We start from the raw sequence: 22,760 nt of genomic DNA, 5'->3' as shown, positions 1-22,760 counted from the left end.
TTTGCTCGTGAGTGTGCTAGTGAACTATAGCATGTGCTAGAGCGGTTCGGTATAGGGGGTCGGTATATCGAGTCGGTTTAGGTCGTTCGGTGGGTAGGCATTTAGTGTAGGCGTCTGTATATAGGGATCTATTTACAATCATAGTAGACGCAGAGACGCATAAAACCTCAAGAGATCAATTTCGAGAACGCAGAGGACACAGAACATTCCCGTTGTCAATGTATTTTTTTGAAAACAGAACCCAGCGACCAGACACAAATATACCGCGTGTCGGATCGTGAGTATCGGTAGAGACGTCGGCTGCTTGACACTTCGGCCCGACTTCGGCCCACCTTGCGCAGAGCTTAGGTGTACCTTCGTAGCAGCTATGTTCGTAGACAATAAATACCAATACCAGTCACCAGAAGAACCTCGTTGTTGTTATTCACCCGTACGATCGTACAAGGCCTACCAACACCGCGGATATTTTTTAAAATCATTGGCCAGAGAACCATAGGTAGTGGAGAAGTGTTTTCTGAATAACAAGGAAGGAACAGAAAAGAAAAAGACATCAGGGTCTACCAAAGCCCATTCAAGTACACAGAAAAGTGGAATGATACATCATCTGCTTGAAGGATTGATATTTAAGATGTTAAAGTAAGAGAAGAGTCGCAGAACTACGCATGCGCTGTGCGCACTTGTTAGACCAGTATTTTTGTAAAGTCCGAAAACACTAGAACATGACCTTTATGGATACATTTTTTGAGTAATTAGAAGAGCGGAAACATATTTTCGTTAATAAAATAGTTGAGATCGAGGAGGAGAAAGAAGGAGGAGAGAAAGAAGAAGGAAGGCGAGTCTAGGTAGCACCAGTGTTGCGCGCACGGGTTATGCGGTGGATTTTGGGAAAGTGGAGAAACAGAAGCACATAGCGTTTTTAGGAATCAGTTTCAGTGCTCAGTAGAGCGAAAAAACACACTTTCAGCGTGTGCGATCAGGTTAAGAAGGTAAAAGAACGAAAGAGCACACGGGATACGTTTCGACATGGCCCTGGCACACCAGAACATCTGGGGCTAGTTCAATGATGTATTAAAGCCTCCAGAACATGGGAACATTCGCTATCTAACCAAATTATTTCAAAATGCGCAAAGGTAAAAGAAGGAGAAGACACAACATGCACAGTCCTTTTCTAGGACTTCTAAAACATCAGAAACATGGATCCACTCAAACAAAGTTTTAAAGCTTCGATTTAGTTTGAGAAGGTAGGGGAAGATAGGGAAGAGAAAGGAAGAGAAGAACCAAGTATTTATGCGCTCCCCGCACGAGCCAACTTCTCCAGCAAAGTCTAAGAATACCACAATTTACTACTTTTCAGCTTTTGACTTGCAAGACAGGAGACAAAAGGGGGAAAGTGCAGAACAAACCACCCATGCGCTCTCTGCACGAATCAAGCTCAAATATTTCAGAAAATCTCAGGAACAGCACAGCATTTCTATGACAGCTTGGTGCTTCTAGCACTCAGAGAAGAATAGAACATGGATCATCGCACCCTTAGTTTTCTATGTGTCAACTAACCTAACATTCAGGAAGTTCACAAGAGCTCCACTAAATAATTTGAACAGCTTTTTACTTTTGAGACCCCCACAACACCAGCAGCATTAAATTGTTTTTTTTATGTTTTCAACTATTATAATGCACCCGTCTCTTTCATAGGGTGGAATGTAGAAGGAACATAGAAGAAACAAGTGCCCCACATTGTCAGGACGGTCCGAGAACAAATCAAAATCTTTTCTTGGCATTTTTATTTTCAGGACTTCCAAAACACTGGAGATATATGGTGGTCGCCAGTTTGTTTTGAGACTCCACCCTTCGGCCTGATATTTTACAAGTTTAGAAGTAAAGCGCAGAAGAGAGGAGTAAATACGGAGCCCATAGAGTTTCAGAAAAGCCCGAGAACAACACCACATTGTTACCATAGGCATGCTATCCTTAGCACTCACAAAATAGACCCAGACGCAATGGCTATTACAATAAAAGGTTCTAATTTCCAATTTAACCTATTTAACGTATACAACCAAACAAACGCCGAAGGGGAAAAAACACTGCCCAGAGCTATACTTAACACTAAGCTTCCGCCAAGTTCTATTTTAGTACTAGATAGCAACGAGCACCATCCATTGTGGGACCCGCTATGCCCAACGACGAGCCAAGGAGCACAGCCATTTATTGACTGGATTGAAGAACAAGATCTAGAGCTCCTAAACACACCAGGAGTAGGCACATTCTTCAGACCACACCTATCTAGAGAAACAGTCCTAGACCTCTCACTTGTCACTCCAGACTTGGCTAGCAAAGCTACGGACTGGCAGACTATACCTGATAGACTCCGCAACAATCAATTCAATCCGGTCACTCTCCTAGACCCACTTACCTATCTAGGTAGGGCTTAAACTCCTATAGGTAACTACTAGGCTTAAAGCGGTAATCAATCAATCCAATCTGAACCTTCTAGGACCCACTTAATTGATTGTTGCGGACTGTGATACCTGAAACTGGATCAGATCACTACGGCCTCCTATTCTCCATCCAAACAAACGCAGACCTTGTAGAAAACCCGACAAACCAACCCAGATTTAATACTGCAAAGGCTAACTGGGACACCTTCAACAAAGAACTAGAAACGGCAATCCAAAACAGTCAAACCTTGCAAGATATGGACCAGATCAGTGATCCAAGAAAGGCAGACTTAATGGACCTCCTCCTCGGCAACAATACAGAGCTAGAGCAACAGCTAGAAGCAGAGATGTCAACAAGCAAGTCAAGCTGGCTTGATTCTTATCGATTGCAGATCACAGACCATTCTCTGGGACGTGCCACTGTGCACGAGCCTCTATATTGTCTGTGATCTGCAATCGATAAGAATCAAGCCAGCTTGACTTGCTTGTTGACATCTCTGGCTAGAAGAGATTGGTAAAGCAATAACTCAAGCAATCCAAACTGCAGCAAACAAAGCTATCCCTATCACTAGACTTGGTCCAAAACCAAAAGCTTGGTGGAACAAAGAGCTGACAAAGCTACGACAAGACACTTCCCACTATAGAAGGATTTTTAAAGAAAAGCTCGAAACTACTGCGATACACGACGCCTACCTAGAGAAAAGAGACTTCCTACGTGCACGAAACACCTACAACAAGGCAATCAAAGACGCTAAAAGGAAACACTGGAATGAATTCCTAGAGAAGGAAGACCCGCAGTCAATCTACAAAGCCATGGCATATACAAAGGATAACAAAGTCGAAAGAATTCCACCTATACAAGGAGAAACATCATTCGACAAGAAATGCCAAGCGTTCCGCAACACGCTATTCCCACCACCGCCCATAACCGAAGCGCCCACATTCACCAACTACCAGGAAAAGAGATGGGATTGGCCAGCACTATCCACGACTGAACTAGAACGAGCATGCTCAAGTCAAGTCAAAAGTAGCACCCCAGGACCAGATGCAATAACACAAGACATAATCACAGCCGCGTACAAAGCTCAACCGCAAACAATGTTTAGAGCTTTCTCACTCCTATTCAACTATGGATACCACCCAAAATGCTGGAAACAAGCTACAGGAGCTGTTCTTAAAAAGGCATCAAAACCAGACTATTCAATCCCAAAAGCCTACAGAGTTATCACTCTATTAAGCTGTTTAGGAAAGATTAACGAGAGGATCACCGCAAGTAGGCTGAGCAATCTAGCAGAAATCACAGAGCTACTACACCCAACCCAAATTGGGGGTAGACTCAAGAAATCTGCAATAGATGCAGCTATGCTACTCATCGACCAAATTCAGCACCAGAAACAGAAAGGCCAAATAACATCAACTATCTTCCTAGACGTAAAGGGAGCATTTGACCACGTCTCACACAATCAATTCCTGCGAACGCTTAAGAAGCTAGGCCTTCCAATTAGTCTTATCGCTTGGACAAAATCCTTCTTCTCAAACAGATCGCTAAGACTCTCCTTCGACAATAAGACACAAGAATTCTCCGAGATAATAGCTGGGATACCTCAAGGCAGCCCAGTGTCTCCAATCTTCTTTCTTATCTACACCAGAGACCTCTTCCCAGGACTACAAAGCTTCAACCTATCCTATATTGACGACCTATCTCTATCGACATCCTCAACATCGCTAAAGAAAAATGTCAAAATACTAGAACAGCAAGTCCGCCTACTATCTCACCGAGGGAAAAACTTAGCGATTATGTTCGATATAGCTAAGACAGAGCTCATCCACTTTACCGCCAAGAAAGAGAGAAAAGAGAGAAGCCTACAGCTTCCAGACAACACCATTGTAGAACCGAAAGACACAATCAAATGGCTAGGTATCCACATAGACAATAGACTGTCCTTCAAGGAACATATTGCTACACGCGTAAGCCAAGCAAGGAAAGCATTCTATAGACTAGGGAGACTAGCCAACATCGAAAGAGGACTCTCCCCAAAAGCAGTACGACAACTATACCTAGCATGCGTCACAAGCGTTGCAGACTACGGATCACAAATATACTGGAAGAACCAAAGCTACGCCACTAGCCTCCTACAATCACTGCACAACCTGGCGTGTAGAAAGATAATTGGAGTGTTTAGAACGTCACCATCCCTACCAACAAGCATTGAATCCGGACTTACGTCACCTGCAATTAGACTCAACACCAACAACCGAAAGTATGCGTCTAGAGCACACCAGCTATCCAGCAACCACCCAATCCAGAAAGCAATTACAAGGATCACAAATACAGACAAAGCTAGCTACAAAAAGCCAAACCAGCATAGACAACTATACACTATTGTTAAGTCAATCCCAGAGAGAGACAACAATAGCGTAGAAAAGATAATCCCATATAGGTTCAGACCATGGGAAAGTCTTAACTACAAGGTTACTGTATCAAAAAAGAGCAAAGAGGAAGAGGCAATTGCACACACGGATTATATCCTATCAAGGAGCGGAGATAACTTCACCGCAATCTACTCAGATGCCTCACAACACGACAAGGGAATAGGGATCGGCGTAGGTGTAGTAGCGTACAGCTCCACCCACGAAGAAACCTTTTCTCAAAAGACAAACATTGGATGCTCCCAACTAGTCTACAACGGTGAACTAGAGGGGATAGCACAGGCATTTGAACACGCGGCTACAGTGGCACAAGAAGGCCAAGAGATCTACGTATACGCAGACAACCAAGCAGCAATCCATAGGCTTAACAACCTATCGGACAACCCGGGACAACAGTGGCTACTAAGATGCATCAGAGCTGCAAAGAGAATAACGACAAAGAAAGCATCGATCCACCTGCAGTGGGCCCCAGGACATAACGACGTCAAGGGCAACGAAAAAGCCGACACGCTAGCAAAGGAAGCAGCTAAAGAGAGACCAACAACATCGACCACAGCGAGCCTAGCCTACTTAGGCACAGAAATCAACAAAATACAAAAAACAGAACAACTGATGGAGTACAAGAGGTATACCGACAGGCCCACCAAAAACAGAAGCTCCTACTCAAGGATCTTCAAGCTCAACACACATACAACAATCAAAGTCCCGAAGGGAACACCAAGAGAAATCTCGAGCGCGTTCTACTCACTCAAGCTAGGACATGGATACTTCAACTCCTACCTTAAGAGATTCAACAAGAGAGACTGCAATCTATGTATATGCTACAAACCACAAACACCACAGCATCTACTTCTAGATTGCAAACAGTACAAAACACATCGAAATACACTCAAAGAAGCAATACCACACAGACCCATCACCCTCCCACTCCTCCTCCAAACAAAGACAGGCATCAAAGCTACTCTAGCCTTTATTGCAAGTACTAGGATTGGCACGAGAAAATGGCACCTTGGGCAAACCACCGAACAGACAGACACTGTATAAAACTACAAAAACAATATTTCCTTATCTAAAAGAGCCCGCTGCTACATCTCTTTCTATTCACCACACTGCTCTTTAGCACCCGCGCCAATGGAAGACTAGCTCTGAAATTGGAGTACGCAAAACACCACCCAAATTGTACAAGACCCATAGAAACTCCACAACGACCATCATACATAGAACGGCTTAGCCAAAGTCCTACATAGTCACCGACTGATACAGGACTCTAATGGAAATATAATAATAATAATATCCTTAGCACTCAGAAAACATCAGGTACATCATGTGAAATATCGGTAGCTTTAAAAGTCATACGGGAGCAGGGTACGTGATTTCTATTTTAGAGATAGAGAAGTGAAATATGGAAAGTAGAGGTGGGAAAGAAGAGTTCAGAGAGATTTATAAGCGTACAGAAAGATGTAACAACATGTTTTGATAGACTGGTATTTTTCCAAACTCACAAAATACCAGAAACATGAGATATACGTCGTCTAAATTTTATACTCCCAAATTTCAACCCGATTTCTCAATTTTGCTTTTCGGGGACACGGAAGCAAATAAAAGGAAAAGGGAGTCGAAAAAAGAACTGAGAGACTTTCATAAACATGCCCAGAACGGTACGAAATAGAGCGAAGTTGTTGATTTTTGGAACTCCCAGAACATCAGGAACATGAAACTCGACACTGTTGAGAATCTTCAACTCCCACATCACCACCTGTTATCTAAGATCGTTTTCAGAAATATAGAAGCTCAAAGTGGAAAAAGGAGTAGAAAGAGGAGTCCGTAGATTTTCAGAAACTTCCCAAGGGCAGCACAATATACTCCGTGGGGCCTGTATTTTGCAGACTCCCAGAGCACCAAAATCACGAACTGAGCGTTCTTGTGATTTTAGAGGTTCCATAAGTAGTCGGAATGTAGTTTTAGAAAAAAAAATTGAGATGTGGAGATGAGGGGTACAAAGAAGAGCCTATGTATTTTTCGAAACTTCCCCAGGACAGCGTAGCATAGGCTGCGGGGAAGTTAGATTTTGCGGAAACTCAGAGCACCAAAAACATACAAGCCATGCGTTACATTTTCTTTTTTATGTAGTTTTTCTGTTATTCGGAAACGCACCAGTAGAAAGTAGAGAGTAGAAAGTGGAAGAAAAGAGATAGGCGCAGACCTCTATGGTATCTTCGAACACCCCTTTTATTAGATTTTCCAGCTGGCCAGGTCCCAGTACACCAGACCATCAATGACTTTGATATATCTTTTAGGACGCAAAGAACACCGGAGACATCGAGAAATTTGACTTCTTTTTCAAGCCCACTAATGTAACCTGTTTAGTTTTGGAAATGTTGTGCCACAGCTTTCAACCTTTCAGAGAACACCACCACATCCCTTGTATCTTCCTATGTTTTGAAGACTTGTCATGGAGTCTGGCCTTTCATATATAGAAGAGTAGAAAGTAAAAAGTAGAAAGAAGGAGAGACAAGCGCAGAACTCCATGTTTTCTTCCATCATGTTTCCTTTTCAGCTAGCCAGAACTCAGCACACCAGGGCATTGATCGTCTTACTTTTTCTTTTAGGACTCGGAGAACACCACCACATCCCAGGTATCCATCCATGTTTTAACGTCATCTCTGCCAAGCTTTTACGTTTTCTGGAAATGTAAAAAGAAGAAAGTAGAAAGTAGGATGTAGAATGAAGGAGAGGAGCGAGAAGAAATCCATCTGGCTGTCCCAATTTGTATTTTTTCAGCTAGCAACGTCTCACTCAGCAGGCCAAAACATAGATGGTTTTGATAAAACTTTTGGACTCGGAGAGCACCACCACATCCCTAGTATTTGTGCATGTTTTATAGTCTTCTCAGCCATGTTCGTTGTATTTCTTTCTTTTAGAAATGTAGAAGTGGAAAGTAAGAAAGAAGAAGGGAAGAACCGAACCCCATAGCTTTCTCGCACAGGTGCTTTTTTGAGCTAGCTAGGCTTCACCCAGCACATCCCAACACGCGCACTTAGTTCTTGCATTTTTATTGCTCCAAAAAGCACCACAGACATTCGCTGCAAGTGTAGGCATTTTCAATTTTTCACCATCAAGTCTGTTTTTAGTGAGAAGAAGAGATTAGAAAGTAAAGGGTAGAGGGTAGAAAGAGGAGAGAAGAAGAGGAGAGCGCACAAGTCCATGAAGTTGTCGGTGTGCCTATTTTTCCCAGCTAGCAAGGCCTCATCCCAGCACACCGCAGCATGCGCAATAAGGTTATCCTTTTTTTAGTGCTCCCAAACGTACCAAAGACATAGGGACGAAGGGTGGCTATTTTGCATTTTTCACCATCTAACCAGCTTTTATGGAATTGTAAAATAAAGAAAGTAGGAGGGAAAAGAAGAGACACTAGAAGAAGACATGTTGTTCCTGCTTTTTTTATTTTTCAGTCGGACGGGTTTAGGAGTTCTGATTTATAGAGGTATTGTGTTGGGCAGTATGGGGGTTGGGAAAAAGAGAAGAGGGGAACATCCAAGAAGCCTAGCCTTATTTTAGGAGAGGAGAGGGACGGCAGACCATGGTGCGATACAAGATTTCTTGGAGTTGCAGAGAAGAGAAGAACATTTAGGAAGGTAAAGCGTGGTTGTAGGAAAGAAGAGGCAGAGCAGACCATAGTCTAGTTATCCATGGTTTCTAAAGTCGTAGAGAGGAGCAGAACATGTAGTCTACGAAGGTTGATTTTAGAAAAGAAGAGGGACGGCGAACCATGAATTTTAGAGGTACAACTTTTTGTGTCACTAAGAAGAGAGGAAAATGAATATAATAAAAAGTATACTCAGGAAAGGAGGGGGACACCAGATCATAAGCTTCGAATGTAGGGATTTTTTAGAGTCGCCGAGAAAGGAGGAACATCGACGCAAGGACTAAGAATTTTAGAAAAAGAGAGGAATAGCAAGACATGCAGAACCGCTAACCTGATTTTTCTAAATTCGCAGAGAAGAGCAGAACCTGCCAAGATACGGGTGTAGGTTTCGGAAAAGAGAGAATCAGCAGAACACATAGGAACTCCATCAGACTTTTTTAATGCCGCTGGGAAAAGCAGAACATTAAAAGTGCATAGCTTTATTTTAAGAAAGTGGGGAAACAGCAGAACCCATAACATCCGTTCTTCTGTTTTTGAAGTCGCGGATAAAAGCAGACCATTTGATCAGAGGAGTATTGTTTTTAGAAAAGGGGAGGAACAGCAAAATATCTTCCTTGTCTCTAAGTACTTTTTTTTCAAAGTCACCCCTAAGGGCAGAACATAGAACAGGTCCCAGGTCATTTTACAACTGTCCAAGGACAGGAGAACATTTAGGTGCCTGATGATTTATTTATAAAAGGCGGGGAACAGAAGAACATCAGCCTTTGTGGTAATCGTGTAGAAAGGCCAGCGACAGCAAAAACTGCCGCTCTTAGAAATCGATTTTGAGAAGAGGAGGATAGTAGAACATAAACACCTCTCTCGAAGTTGTTTTTCTACAGAAAAGCCCGAGAACGGCAGGACATGCGCTTTCTTTGGTGCGATTTCAGAGGAGCAGAGAACCATGGGGTCGTCTAAAGTGTTGTTTTTCAAGCAAAGGGCAGAGAAAGAAGACACATGGTTTTTTCTGATGTGAATTTCAGAAAAAGGCGAGAAGTGGCCGAACATTCGTAACCGTTATCTCGATTTCTAGAAACGCAGAGAACATATACTCCACCAGGGATATTTCATGCCACAAACCCCCCCCCCCCCTCCCCCCAAAAAAAAGAAAAAGCAGGACCATCCGCCACCAACTTTACGTTTTCAGAAAAGGTCCCAGAATAATCAGAACATATCTTGTGTCTTTTGTGATTTTTAGAAAGTCGCAGGAAACAACACGACATCTGTCTATCATCCAGTGTTTTAAAAAAGTTGGAAAAGGGGAAACGTACATTGTATTTGTATTTTTTTGAGAAAAGAAGAAGGTAAAGGTGTGATGTAGGAAAGATGGAGAGAGGGATGCAGGAGGGGGGTATTTATATGTGCTGGAGGGGGAGATGCACGTGATGCAGAAGATAAGATGATCATATGTGCGTTTGTTCTGACATTGAATTCCCCCGATAAATACATGCCATCAGGCAGCCCGACATTTTGAAAACCATTAAGCCAGTATGCCTACATTCTGAAAACCCGCCCATACGCCGTAGCAATGCAACAGATGAACAGCCCAGCCCAGTCCTGCGAAACGAAACGATATGAAAACGCATGCTCATGTACACCGGAGACGTATGCCAACAGGCCGTTAAAAGTATCATACAGAAAAAAATATATACACGAGAAAACTGGCCTCTAGTCTACACCCTCGCAGCCTTGGGAGTCACACTTAACCGATGCGGAATGCCAGTCTGCCAGTACTGCGCCCTGCCCCCGTCCTTCCCACTCCGTGCATAAAGATCCTGCCACATGTCCTCTGAGCGAGTAATCTGACTCCTCGACGACTGATCCCACTCCATCGCCTTATAATGTTGCAGCGCATGATCTGTCTCCCTTTGCTTGTCCTCTCTGGCTTCCTTCTCCTGCGCAGCCTTGGTTTTTGGTTTGGGTGGCGCACGCAGCGGTTTGAGGATGCGGGCGAGTTCCTGATCGTCAGAGGTGATTTGGGCTTTGAGGTAGGCGAGGGCGGTGGGGGAGGTGATGTCGGAACCAGAGAGTGTGGTCATGATAGGTATGCGGGGTCGGTATGCGGCGGTGTATGTGTCGGGAGATGGGGATGATTTGGGTTTGATTTTTGGGTCGAGGCGGGCGGCACGGCCTTTGTCGAGGAGGGCCATAATGTCTAGGCTTTCTCCGTGAGGTATGGCGTCTTTGTTGCTGGGAGTAATACAGTCCATGTCTACTTCCTTGCGCAGGACGTGGTCGATGTCGACGGCGGAGAAGTAGGCGCAGGATTGGGGCAGCTCGTTGATACCCATTTGTTGGGAGAACATGGCTCGCGTCCAGACGTTTGCGATTTGGAGAGCCATGGCTGCTTTGTATTTGTCTTCTTCTTTGACTAGGTATCGGATTTCGTCGTGTACGGTGATGGAAAGGCGGCAATCAAGATTGAATCGGCGAGTGAGGTAGTCCATGGAGACGATGAGAAGGTGGAGATAGTCGACGCCCGAAGATTGAATGGCCCAGTTGATGCGCGAGGTCATGAAGCCACCCTTGCTAAGATAACGTCGCTGCAAGGCTTCAGTGATGGCGGCGCCTAACACCGGTGTTCGCGGTCGCTCTTGTTCGGCGAAATCTTCGAGCTTGTTGAAGACGAATGACTCTGTACCACCTCGCCAGAAGGATCGCTCATGCAATTGCTTGCGGTTAGTCTTCATACCCTTTGTGTTCTTGTACAAGTCCTCTGCAGTCTTGGTCGTTTGCGCGTCTGTCAATGAAGGGTTGAATTGTCGCAGGAGTGTCGACGCAAACTTCAGACCCGCACCGTAGATACGGCCATAGTTGAAGACTTTGGCATCATTTCTGGAAATGCCCAGGATGGCAGCTGTCCGGGAATGCAAGTCGGTTCCTGCCGCCTTGGTGCCCTCGAGCGTCATGAAGCCCACAGCATTACCACCGTGAAGCTGGAATGTGGCGTCGCCGATCAAACTAGCAATCCACAATTCTTGAGAGTCGACATCTGCGCCGACAAAGCAGTACCCTTTCGGAGCGCGCACCATGGACTTTAATTCAGAGCCCACGCGATTCTTCTTGGCATTGCTAGCCGTCAGCCAAGTGTTCTCGACTGATCGTCGGGTAATGGTTCCCATTGGAATGATCTGTGGTAAGATGAAGCCGACCTTCTTCCCCTTAGGAGCAGTCGAGGCTGATGTGAGCTTCGGTGCCTTTGACACTTTTGATTTTTTCGGTACGTCCTTGTCGTACACAACCATTTGGGACATGATCCTGTCTCTTGCACTGATCCAGTATGAACAAGACGCATTCATCTCCAGCGCTTCCTTGGCGTAGGTATACTCGGACCCTAGCTTCCCCTTCTCAAAGTATTGCAAGTAGCCTTTGGCCAGCGGATTTGCACACCTAGCGAGAGGCCCATCTTTGTGTGGAATCTTGAAGTATGCGTTCTCAGTATCATCTCGCAGCTTCAGATTCTCCTCCTCTGACATGTCCAGTTGTTTCATGCCCTTGTCGTTGTAGGCAAATACTTCGTCCATGGGCACCTTATACGTCCACCCGTGCTTGTCAGACCAGACCAGTGGATGGCCATCCCAAGCCAGTTTCAACAAAATGGGCGTAATTCGTGTTCGTACAGTTAGAGTCATGGGGCCGTCACTCTTGGCAAACAGATCTTTGTACCACTTGGGCATTCCTGGCTTCTTCTGTCGGGCAGCTGGCCTAGGCGGGTCGTCCTTCTTCTTCCCTTTAACCATTTTGATCTCTTGCCCTGACCAATCGAGCTGGCTTAGCCACGGATCGTTGTTGTACACTTCGGGCTGTTCCTTGACCTCGAGCGCCTTTTCGGTAAGAGCAACTAGCCGTGCGCGTACAGCGTCGTCCAGGTGGCGGTATGTCCCTTCAGCATTCTTGAGGTAGACGTCCCAAGTCTCATTGATTGGCAGAATTACGGAAGCCAAGAAACGCAGAGCAGCAAAGCTGACAGGATGTGGACATGTTTCAAGAAACAGTGGAAAGACCTTTTGGTAGACCTGATGTGTAATCTCGACGTCCTTGGCGCAGTAGTCCAGCAGCTCGTCCAGCTTCTCCCGCACACCTGCACGGTCAAGTTCACCAAAATACTCTCTCTGGGCCTTGTCAAGGTTAATGTTGCAATGGAACTTTGCTACATCTCGTAGTGAGTTGATGGCGCTTCTTCCCATCCACAGCTCCTCCTCTGCGGCGCTCATGTCCAATCCTATACTTGCATTCTGGTCGTCGTCAACCGCCATTTCCTGTTGTTCCCGAGTCTTCCTGTTCTTCATCCATGAAGGGCGTTGGCGCGAGCACATGCCGTTGGAAGCGACATGTAGGGACATGGTATCGATGAAGCAGTTCTTTGATTGCGTAATCTGGTATTCTTCTGCTACTCGCCCTCTATCGTAGCCTACATTGTGCCCGACAATGATACGGGGTATGGATGTATCTCCGAGTGGAATCAAGTGGCGATCCGACTCGGATTCCTCCAACAACCAGGGCGATATCCAGGCATACCATGCAGTCGGACTGGCTGCACATGCCATGCAAGCAAATGGCGTCTCCTTGTACATGACTTCGCAATCAAAGACCAGCATTGTCTCGTCCGGCACGTCAACTTTTTCGGTTTTTCCGTCGCTGTGGTACTTGGTCCACCCGCTCTGTCGCACCCACTTGGTCGGTCTTGGGGGAGGATTGGCCCATCTCAGCGTCTTCGCCATGCTTAGGAAAGGCTCGGCCGTGTCCATGCCGAGTTTGTAGAAATGCTCGTCTAGGGTGGCGCCTTGCAGGTCGGGCATGTCAAACCCCACGGGAGGGGTCTGGTCCTGGTTCTTGCCGAGTAAATCATGGCGTTTGAGGTGGTCCTCGGAAAGAGCGACCAGTTCGGGTGGTGGTTCGGTTTTTGCGCCGGGAAAGACTTGGGCGTGAATGTGCGAAGAAAGATGCTGAACACCAATGGGACTAAACCGGGCTTCTGAGGAGACTAGAATGCATTAGCCGAGCCTTTTGGTATATTCTTTGTCGCATACCAGCCAAGCTTCCTTTGGCTGTATCTTTACGGGCAGCGGCCCTTGCCGGGCGAGTTGTAGCGAGGCATCTCCAGTTTGAGGCGTTCGCGAAAGGCTTTTGCGTCGCTAACGGTCGCCATCGGTTAACAGCGTTTGCGACCAGAGTGCGATGGTTTAGGTGCATCATCGCACGGAAAAGACAGGGCGTCACTGCATTGCGTCGAGAGAGCGAATATCAATTCTCCAAAATTATCGGCGGCGTCTAGTCTGATAGTGTCGTCATGTTTTGATTTAGGCCGTAGTAGCTGCCTCTCTTGGCGCCTGATTGCATTTATCAGTTCCCCTCAGGCCTCAGCCTTACCACGGCCGGGCCCGCCATGCATGTTCTCTGTGCCACACAAGCCCGAGCCCGTAGGCGATCGCTGCGCAGATATGGCGTCTGCATGCACTGCCAGAGCCATCCAGCGACAACTCCCTTTATTTCTGTCACGGTGAAGGTGGGCCTCACCTGACTTGCCCGCTGTCTGCTGTTCGCTGTCCGCCGTCCGCCGCCCGCTATTCGCCCTCGCCACCATTCGGCCGGGGATGCCATCATGAGCGACAACAATTCACCGCCACAACCATCTCCACCATCCTTTACCTGGCTCCTCAATCACGCCCAGTCCCCCGGAAGTAACCATCCCGCGCCCACCGTATCGTATAGTACTGGCTTCTTTGAGAACATTCTCAACCCGGCAGGTCTCGATCACGGCAGATATTCGCCCTTTGCCAACCCATTCCCGCCGCCAGAGATGCCGCCTACAACGCGTTCACGCCCACAGCCTGGGAGACTATCCAACGGATACGTAAATCTCTGCGACGATTCGCCGCCCCAGAGACGGAAAAGGGAGTCGCCTACACCAGGTCCATCCGCCAAGCGACACAAGCGGGAAGATGGCACGGCTAAAGACGCCAAGCAGAACGAGGAGAAGCGTGAACAGGTGGAATCGATTGACCTGACCGAAGCCAACACAACAGTGCAGGAGGTCCTACAGAAACAGCGTCAAGATGCTGTCAAGGCACAAGCAAAGCCAGAAGAGACGGTCACCACCTTCAACACGTTCAACTGCGTCATTTGCATGGACAACCCTACCGACCTGACCGCGACTGCCTGTGGTGCGTCTGAATGCTCCTTCCTTTTCAATCCATATCCTAACAGCACATAGGCCATCTCTTCTGCCACACCTGCCTCATGGAAGCTCTTATCGCGGGCGAGAACCGCACTGGACCCCACGAAACCAAGCGCTCGCAATGTCCCGTCTGCCGAAAGGCCATTAGCCGCACCAAAGCCACCGACGTGATACCCCTAATGTTGATGAAGGGTCTTGCAACACAACCCAGGAAGAAAAAGGCTACTGCGCCTGTCGTAGAAATTGCAGCGAAGGTATCGTGAATATACTTGAGATTTCGCGGTGCTTTCACTTTGCTTTGCAAACTTGCCTTGGACCATACTAAATTGTCCGCTAGCCAACCAGGGAGCAGCCACAACCCAAACCTCGAGCGTCCGCACGACGTACGAGACGGATTCCCAGTGTTCTCGAGTTCGTGTAGAAAGGGTTGCGAAGAGGGAGAAGATACCGTCATTGCTACAATGGCATAGAGAGGATATGGGATGACTGCTTACCGCCGGGACCCTTACAGTACTCATTACAGCTTAGACCCGCACATGCGACAGGCGGACTGTCTATGGGCTGCATATAAACTAGCGCCATCACGATGACGTAGCTTGCTAGTTGAAATACAGAAAGACCTTGAAGGCATTCAACACACCACAGGACATTTTCCTCATTTAACCCCATACCTTATCCAACATGCCTCAACACCCCAAACACACCTCGCAGATTGCCATTCTCGGCGCTGGCGATGTTGGAGCTACCATTGCCTACTCACTTATCATGAACCCAGCAGCAGGTGATATCCTCATGGTTGATCCCAAGGAAGAAGTAAGAGACGCACAGGTGCAGGATTTGTCCGATGCCACCTTCCACGGCAACACCAGCACGCGGATCAGAGCAGGAACCCACGAAGAAGCCGGTCAATGCGATATTGTTGTCATTGCCGCCGGCGCAAAGCAGAAGAAGGGTGAGCCTCAGACGCATTTACAAGTCACTCATAACGAAATCGCAAGCCTAACCCACACAGGCGAAAGCAGAACCGACCTAATCGGCCGCAATAAAGCCATCCTCGAATCCGCAATATCAGACATGAAGACCTTCCGCGCAGACACCGTCCTCCTCATCGTCGCCAACCCCGTCGACATCCTCACCTTCTTCGCGCAAAAGTTTTCTGGTCTTCCCAAACAGCAAGTCATCGGCTCCGGCACCTTTCTCGATTCGGCGCGTCTCCGCGGTATCCTCGCGTCAAAAGCCGAAGTAGCTGCTAGCAGCATCGAAGCATACGTTCTCGGCGAGCACGGCGAATCACAATTCGTGGCATGGAGTCTCGCGTCGATCGGCGGTGTTGCGCTGGAGAAGGCGATGCCTAGTGACACAAAGGGGATTGATAAGGAGGCCATTGAAGAAGAGACGAGAAACAAAGCGAGTAGCATCATTCAGAACAAGGGAGCGACAAACTATGGGATCGGCGGTGTGGCGGCGAGTATCTGCAAGAGTGTGCTTTTCGATGAGAAGATCATACGGCCTGTGAGCTGTTGGCAGGCGGGTTTGGGCGTTTGCCTCAGTGTGCCGGTTGTGTTGGGGCGGAAGGGCGTGGTGAGGGTCTTGGATGTGAAACTCAATGATGAGGAGAAGGGCAAGTTGGAGAAGAGTGCAAAGGCTTTGAGGGAGGTTATTGAGGCGTAGGAACTTCCGGCGGGAGCGGCTGAGTAGATGCCTGAAATTTTCAAAACAATGTCGGTCATCAGACATGACATTTCGATTTCGTCGCATGGACTGGCCGTCTGATCCCACTTGCCCCCCACTATCGCATATAAAAGCCACTCTCCTCCGCCTCTTCCTCCTTCTCTCCTTCCTTCCTCATCTTCAAAATGAAGTTCCCAAAATCTTCTATTTCTCAAAAAAAGGTTGTGTGGAACGATGTGTGCTGCCTTCCTCCACCTTTGCCCAGAAAATAAGAAAACGAGGCATGTTTTATATGTGACTCTCCTGCGGAAGATTCAATGACCTGGAAAACTGGTTATGGTGCGTTCCTGCCTCTTTCCCTCTTTTAAACTACCTGTACCTCTTCTTCTTTCTCTCCTTCCTCTTTACCTTATTCTACTTTCTACCTTCTACTTTCTTAGAAATTCAGAAGCAGGATGATAATCACCTGCTTCTCCCGGGATCCAAAGCAATAAGGATAAGAGTGTACAGTCTGTGTCTTTGGCTTCAAAAACCATCGAACGGGCAGCGCATGTGTTGCTCGTCTCCTCTACCACTTTATTTGGTGACAGGGGAAACAAAAAGCGTGATGCTCAACTCGATGAGCGCTGGCTTTTCCGAGAGATTGAAAAAAAAATTGTCAGCATTCTTCAATGGTCTGCGCTGTTGTCGCCCTTGGGCGTATAAATTACTGTTTTTGTAACGGGCTGAGCCTCGAGTCACATGACTAGGCTGCTAGCCTAGTCGCTTCCCCGGCAACGTGAGGGCCGTGCGCCAACCCAAACAAAGCAGGCTCGCCGCTTGCGTCTTACCTTCTTTCTTCATCTTGACTGTAAATAGCATCTGGACTAGGTAGCTGGAATACAGTCCCTACAGACCGTTCACATACAGTCAAGATCAAGAAGAACACGCAGAATACGCAGAACACGCAGAACACGCAGAACACGCAGAATACGCAGAATACGCAGAATACGCAGAACACGCAGAACACGCAGCAACCAAAGCACCGCTATAATGAGCTCCCCCGGGGATACTGACATGACGACGAACGATTCGAACCAGCTGTTACAGTCGCTACTACAGAGACTTGAAGACATGAGCACTAGGATGGAGAGGCTGGAAGCACCATCGCACGAGCTACCTCAAACGCCTGGTCACAATACAGACGCCACCACTGATCCAACGCCAACCTCCGAGACTTCGAACACATCTGTGCCTATAACCCCAAAGCCGCGGCACAGCTTACCCCACCCGCCTACGTTTGGTGGAAACAAATCACAATGGCGAGGATGGAAGCTAGAGATGGAGGGCAAGATCGAAGAAGACGCGCAAGCTATTGGAAGCCTAAAAGCTCAGCTACGCTACGTCTACATGCGTCTTGATGGGGCAGCGAAAACCAACGTTACAACATACTACGAGATACAAGTTAAAGAAGAATCGCCAAACCCTTTCAAGCTGCTTGACCGCCTTGAACTCCTCTACGGCGAACGAAATCGGAAGGAGAAAGCCATTCAGAACCTCTACTCTATACGCCAGAAGGACGACGAGACGTTTATTTCCTTCTATCCACGGTTTGAGAAAGAGATGGCCAACGCTGACGCAGAAAGCTGGCCTGAGCATACGAAGATATCCTACTTACGCAACGCATTAAGTGGTAGGATAAAGGATAGGCTTGTTGGTACATCAGGAGCAGAAACAAGCATATACGCAAGGTTCGCTCAGAAGTGTGTAGATCTTAGCAACGACATGGAGTTGTTCGGCCAATGGACGAAAACAACCCGCCGTTACGGTAGCCGAACTGCTGAAAATGCACTAACCTATGAACCACCAGCAAAATCAAATAATGCCACGCTCACAGCAGTTTCCCCTGAAGACATGATGGAATGGGAACCTACGCAGCCTACAACTACCCAAGTGAACGCTGTCGGCCTCCGCGGCAAGACCAACATGAATGGATATCCATCTAGGCGTCCCGAAGACCGAGAACTTATTGGAAAACGAGCAAAATGGGTCAACCAAGAGGAAATCGATGCTCGACGCCAGGAACGACGCTGCCTCCGATGCGGCCGCAACAATTGCCGAATAGCTACATGCCCGTTAGCAGCCGCTCTACGACCAACTCACGTTAGCGTCAAGACAGCAAAGAGTACTGTGGTCACCAAGGCAGCTGTAGAGGAGGAAGATCCAGAAGACTCCGAAGCAGAGCAATAGGAACACGCGGCAGCTCAGAAAGAATGGAAAGAGACCGGAAAGCAAAAGATGGATAGCGATCCCTTTGTACTGGACGTTAGACTTAATGGAACTGACTTTGTCACTGGACTTGTTGACTCAGGTTGCCTTTGCTATTCTGCCATTAATGAACAACTCTTTCGATCTCTGAGACTGCCATCAATCAAGATAGCCCCGCGCCAGCTAGAGGAAGCAGCTGGGAAGAACGCAGAACCAAGTACTGTCCTAGATACAGTTACTTACGCCTCGATAGACATAGACGGCCACCAGCAGAAACGCGTCTTCTTCTACGTTGTACCTGGCCTAACTTACGACGTGATCCTAGGAAAGCCCTGGTTAGAAGATGCCGACGTCACAATTTCGGCCAAACAAGGCTGCCTAGATATCGGCGCGTCAAACATCCGCGCATGGAACCACAAGAAAGCGTCATACAAGCCACCACTAATGAAGGCTACTCAGGTGATGGCTTCCGCATTCATGGCGGAGGTGAGAAGAAGCCGTAGGAAGAACAAAGGAGACGGTATTGCGCTCGACACTGGACTGTTCGCTGTTTCCATCGCCGACATTGAGAAAGCTTTGAAACCGCGCAAACGATCCGATCCAAAGACGAAGCTCCCACCCCAGTACCACCAATGGCTGAAGGCTTTCGACCATTTCCTAGCTGAGAAACTTCCCCCACATCGTAAAGGCGTTGATCTCCACATTGAGATTGAAAAGGATCAAGACGGAAACGAGAAGACCATTCCATGGGGTCCGCTCTACGGCATGAGCCGAGAAGAGTTACTAGTGCTTAGGAAAACTCTCACCGAGCTGTTAGACAAGGATTTTATCCGCGCAAGTAACTCTCCCGCAGCTGCACCCGTCCTGATGGTCAAAAAGCCAGGAGGGGGCATCCGATTTTGCGTTGACTACCGAGGCTTGAACAACATCACCAGGAAGGACCGTTACCCTCTGCCTCTATTCACAGAAACACTGAGAAATGTAGCTAAAGCTAAATGGTTCACAAAACTTGACGTTATCGCAGCCTTCCACAAGATCCGTGTGGCCAAAGGAGAAGAATGGAAGACAGCTTTCCGAACAAGATACGGCCTATTCGAATGGCGGGTTGCTCCCTTCGGACTAACAGGAGCACCAGCCGCATTTCAACGCTACGTAAATGGTGTTCTACAGGATTACCTTGACGACTTTGTTTCAGCCTACGTTGACGACATCTTAATCTACTCGTCAGGATCGCTTCAGGATCACAGAGAGAAGGTTGGAAAGGTTCTTCAACGCCTTATAGACGCTGGACTGCAGATTGATATCGACAAGTGCGAGTTCGAGACTAAACGAGTCAAATACCTCGGGTACATTGTGGAAGCAGAAGTGGGCATTCGAGTTGATCCTGAAAAGATTATCGCAATCCGCGAATGGGCTACACCAACGTCAGTTAAGGCTATCCGAGCATTTATTGGTTTTGCCAACTTTTACCGAGTTTTTATACCAAACTTCTCGGACATTGCTGAACCGCTTATCAACCTAACTAAGAAAGAGATGGTTTTTCATTGGGACGAGGCTTGCAATCAAGCATTTGAAACGATTAAGGAACTTCTCATTACAGCACCAATACTCGGCCATTTTGATCCAGAGAAGGACACCTTGGTAGAAGCCGACTCCTCAGGACATGCAACTGGCGGCCTATTGCTGCAGAAGGACAAGAACAACAACTGGCAACCCGTTGCCTACTACTCAAAGAAGCACTCACCAACAGAGGCCAATTATCCAATTCATGACAAGGAGCTTCTAGCTATTGTTCGTTGCTTAGAAGCATGGGCTCCTGAACTACGTATGGTTAGGAAGTTCACAGTTCTGACGGACCACAAGAACCTTCAATACTTCTACCGCGAACGACAGCTGTCTGAAAGACAAGTACGTTGGTCAGAGTTTCTCTCACGATTCGACTTCTCCCTGGAATGGAAACCTGGAAAGACTATGGGAAAACCTGACGCCCTGTCACGACGAGAACAAGACCTACCCGCCAACTACGACGATGAACGAATACGGTCTCGATTTATCCGTCTTTTCCAGAGCAAGCACTTGCAGAGTGTTCAAATCCAGTCCCTGTCGTCCGAGGAGATTGACTTCACAGAAGAGATACGCATGTTTGAGGACCAGGACATGCAAAATCTCTGGCACCGAAGCCGCCAAGAGGATGAGCTTTATCAGGAGCTCACTACGCTGGTAGCAAACAAGGAGCGGAACCTCCCTACCAAACTTCAGAAGGAGAAGTCAGTGAGTATAGCAGAATGCACCCTGGACGAGAGAGGCCTGTTGCGATTTCGAGACCGGATATGGATCCCTGACTGCGAACCACTTCGCACACGAATTATTCAAAATATTCACGACTCGCATATCACCGGCCATCCTGGACGAGATCTTACCTACTCAATCTTATCAAGGCAGTTCTTCTGGTCAGGTGTAGCAAGCGACGTGCGACGCTTTGTCCGTAACTGCGAGATTTGCGGGAGGAATACGATATGGAGAGAGACAAAGAAGGGCCTCCTTAAACCGCTACCGATCCCAGAACGTATATGGGGAGAACTTTCAATCGATTTTATTACGGACTTGCCGCCATCTGGACGCGATGACGCAACGAACTGCATGGTGGTCACTGATCGGCTGACAAAGGGAGTTGAACTGGAAGGCATGCACGATATCTCGGCAGAAGCAGTAGCACAACGGCTTTTAGAACGGCATTACCCTATTCATGGTATTCCAACGGCAATTACGAGCGATAGAGGACCACAATTCGTCAGCGATCTTTGGAGGCATTTCTGTAAACTCCTCAGCGTTGAGCAACGCCTGTCGACTGCCTATCATCCGCAAACCGATGGTGCAACAGAGCGAATGAACCAAGAGATTGAGAAGATGATTCGAATCTGGGCCACCTACACGCAAGAAAATTGGCTAGCACTTTTACCTATCGTTATGGGAGCAATCAACAATCGCGAGGCCTCATCTACTGGCCTAAGCCCCTTCTATTTTATGCACGGATATCACAATGAACCCATTCAGCTGGTAGAGGATCGAACTATTCAGGACCGACCAAAGAGAGACGGCGAAGCACTGGCAGAAGGCTTCCTTAAAAGACTCCAAGACGCAACAGAGTGGGCCCAAGCTGCGATCGCGATAACACAAGAGAAACAGCAACATCAAGCTAACAAGACAAGAACAGCAGCGCCCCAATACAAGGAGGGAGACTGGGTGTTTTTGAACCTTAGAAACGTGAAGACAACACGACCTTCCAAGAAGCTAGACTGGTTGCATGGAAAGTACAAAGTCTTGAGGCAGGTCAACTCCCACTCTTATCAACTTGACGTTCCGGGGAAGATCCATCCTGTCTTCCACGTAGACCTGCTTCGCTACGCGCCTAACGACTCTCTCCCATCGCAGAAGGTTGGAGACACTCAGCCAGGGCCTATACTTGTAGATGGAGACGAGCTATGGCTGGTTGAACGTATTCTGGGCGAACGCACAACAAGGCAGGGAGGGAAAGAAATCAAGGAGGCATATGTGAAGTGGGTGGACTATACTGAACCGACATGGGAACCTGTGAGTAACGTACTAAAGACTGACGCTTGGAGGAAATGGAGAAAACTACGCGCTAAAGGGAAAGGAGGGGGTAATGTAACGGGCTGAGCCTCGAGTCACATGACTAGGCTGCTAGCCTAGTCGCTTCCCCGGCAACGTGAGGGCCGTGCGCCAACCCAAACAAAGCAGGCTCGCCGCTTGCGTCTTACCTTCTTTCTTCATCTTGACTGTAAATAGCATCTGGACTAGGTAGCTGGAATACAGTCCCTACAGACCGTTCACAGTTTTACCTCTTTCTTCCTCCTTCCTCTTGTGCCAGGGTATACTAAAAAAAATCATCGCCAATACCATGAGGTGTGTCTCTGCCGCGTGATTAAAACTGCCTCGAATGGATTACATGGTGTGTGCTGTCTTCCAGCGCTTATAAAATTACTGGACTGCGCTTTTCTTCCTTCCTCCTCTTTTGCCAGAGTACACTCAAACTATCACGATCAATTTCGATGAGCTGTGTCTTTGTCGCGTGTTTAAAAAAAACAGAACGACA

General features: G+C 47.5%; 6 protein-coding genes across 6 annotated transcripts; 5 read left to right on the top strand and 1 right to left on the bottom strand.

Annotated features, from left to right (window-relative positions):
- Positions 1–1,997: 1,997 nt before the first annotated feature.
- Positions 1,998–5,909, top strand: PtrM4_082860 (uncharacterized protein; the record flags this gene model as incomplete). The annotated part of the gene is made up of 3 exons (XM_066106552.1): positions 1,998–2,418; positions 2,541–2,849; positions 2,941–5,909. 3 exons carry the CDS (start codon positions 1,998–2,000, stop codon positions 5,907–5,909), a joined length of 3,699 nt encoding a protein of 1,232 aa, XP_065963490.1.
- A 4,314-nt stretch (positions 5,910–10,223) lies between these two features.
- On the bottom strand, positions 10,224–13,743 carry PtrM4_082850 (PolA, DNA polymerase I; the record flags this gene model as incomplete). Its single annotated transcript, XM_066106551.1, has 2 exons — positions 10,224–13,534; positions 13,581–13,743. The coding sequence occupies 2 exons, from the start codon at positions 13,741–13,743 to the stop codon at positions 10,224–10,226; spliced, it is 3,474 nt and encodes a 1,157-aa protein (XP_065963489.1).
- A 409-nt stretch (positions 13,744–14,152) lies between these two features.
- PtrM4_082840 (PEX10, RING-finger-containing E3 ubiquitin ligase) lies at positions 14,153–14,991 on the top strand (the record flags this gene model as incomplete). The annotated part of the gene is made up of 2 exons (XM_001940389.2): positions 14,153–14,714; positions 14,765–14,991. 2 exons carry the CDS (start codon positions 14,153–14,155, stop codon positions 14,989–14,991), a joined length of 789 nt encoding a protein of 262 aa, XP_001940424.2.
- A 418-nt stretch (positions 14,992–15,409) lies between these two features.
- PtrM4_082830 (Mdh, Malate-lactate dehydrogenase) lies at positions 15,410–16,399 on the top strand (the record flags this gene model as incomplete). The annotated part of the gene is made up of 2 exons (XM_066106550.1): positions 15,410–15,680; positions 15,741–16,399. 2 exons carry the CDS (start codon positions 15,410–15,412, stop codon positions 16,397–16,399), a joined length of 930 nt encoding a protein of 309 aa, XP_065963488.1.
- A 1,032-nt stretch (positions 16,400–17,431) lies between these two features.
- PtrM4_082820 (Retrotrans-gag domain containing protein) lies at positions 17,432–18,628 on the top strand (the record flags this gene model as incomplete). The annotated part of the gene is made up of 1 exon (XM_066106549.1): positions 17,432–18,628. The coding sequence occupies one exon, from the start codon at positions 17,432–17,434 to the stop codon at positions 18,626–18,628; it is 1,197 nt and encodes a 398-aa protein (XP_065963487.1).
- A 48-nt stretch (positions 18,629–18,676) lies between these two features.
- PtrM4_082810 (uncharacterized protein) lies at positions 18,677–22,324 on the top strand (the record flags this gene model as incomplete). Its single annotated transcript, XM_066106548.1, has 1 exon — positions 18,677–22,324. The coding sequence occupies one exon, from the start codon at positions 18,677–18,679 to the stop codon at positions 22,322–22,324; it is 3,648 nt and encodes a 1,215-aa protein (XP_065963486.1).
- Between the last annotated feature and the right edge of the window lie 436 nt (positions 22,325–22,760).

Source organism: Pyrenophora tritici-repentis, chromosome 3, assembly GCF_003171515.1.
Source record: "Pyrenophora tritici-repentis strain M4 chromosome 3, whole genome shotgun sequence".
Classification (NCBI taxonomy): Eukaryota; Fungi; Ascomycota; class Dothideomycetes; order Pleosporales; family Pleosporaceae; genus Pyrenophora; species Pyrenophora tritici-repentis.
Note: the sequence above shows the minus strand (reverse complement) of the source record. Positions and strands in the feature narration are given on the sequence as shown.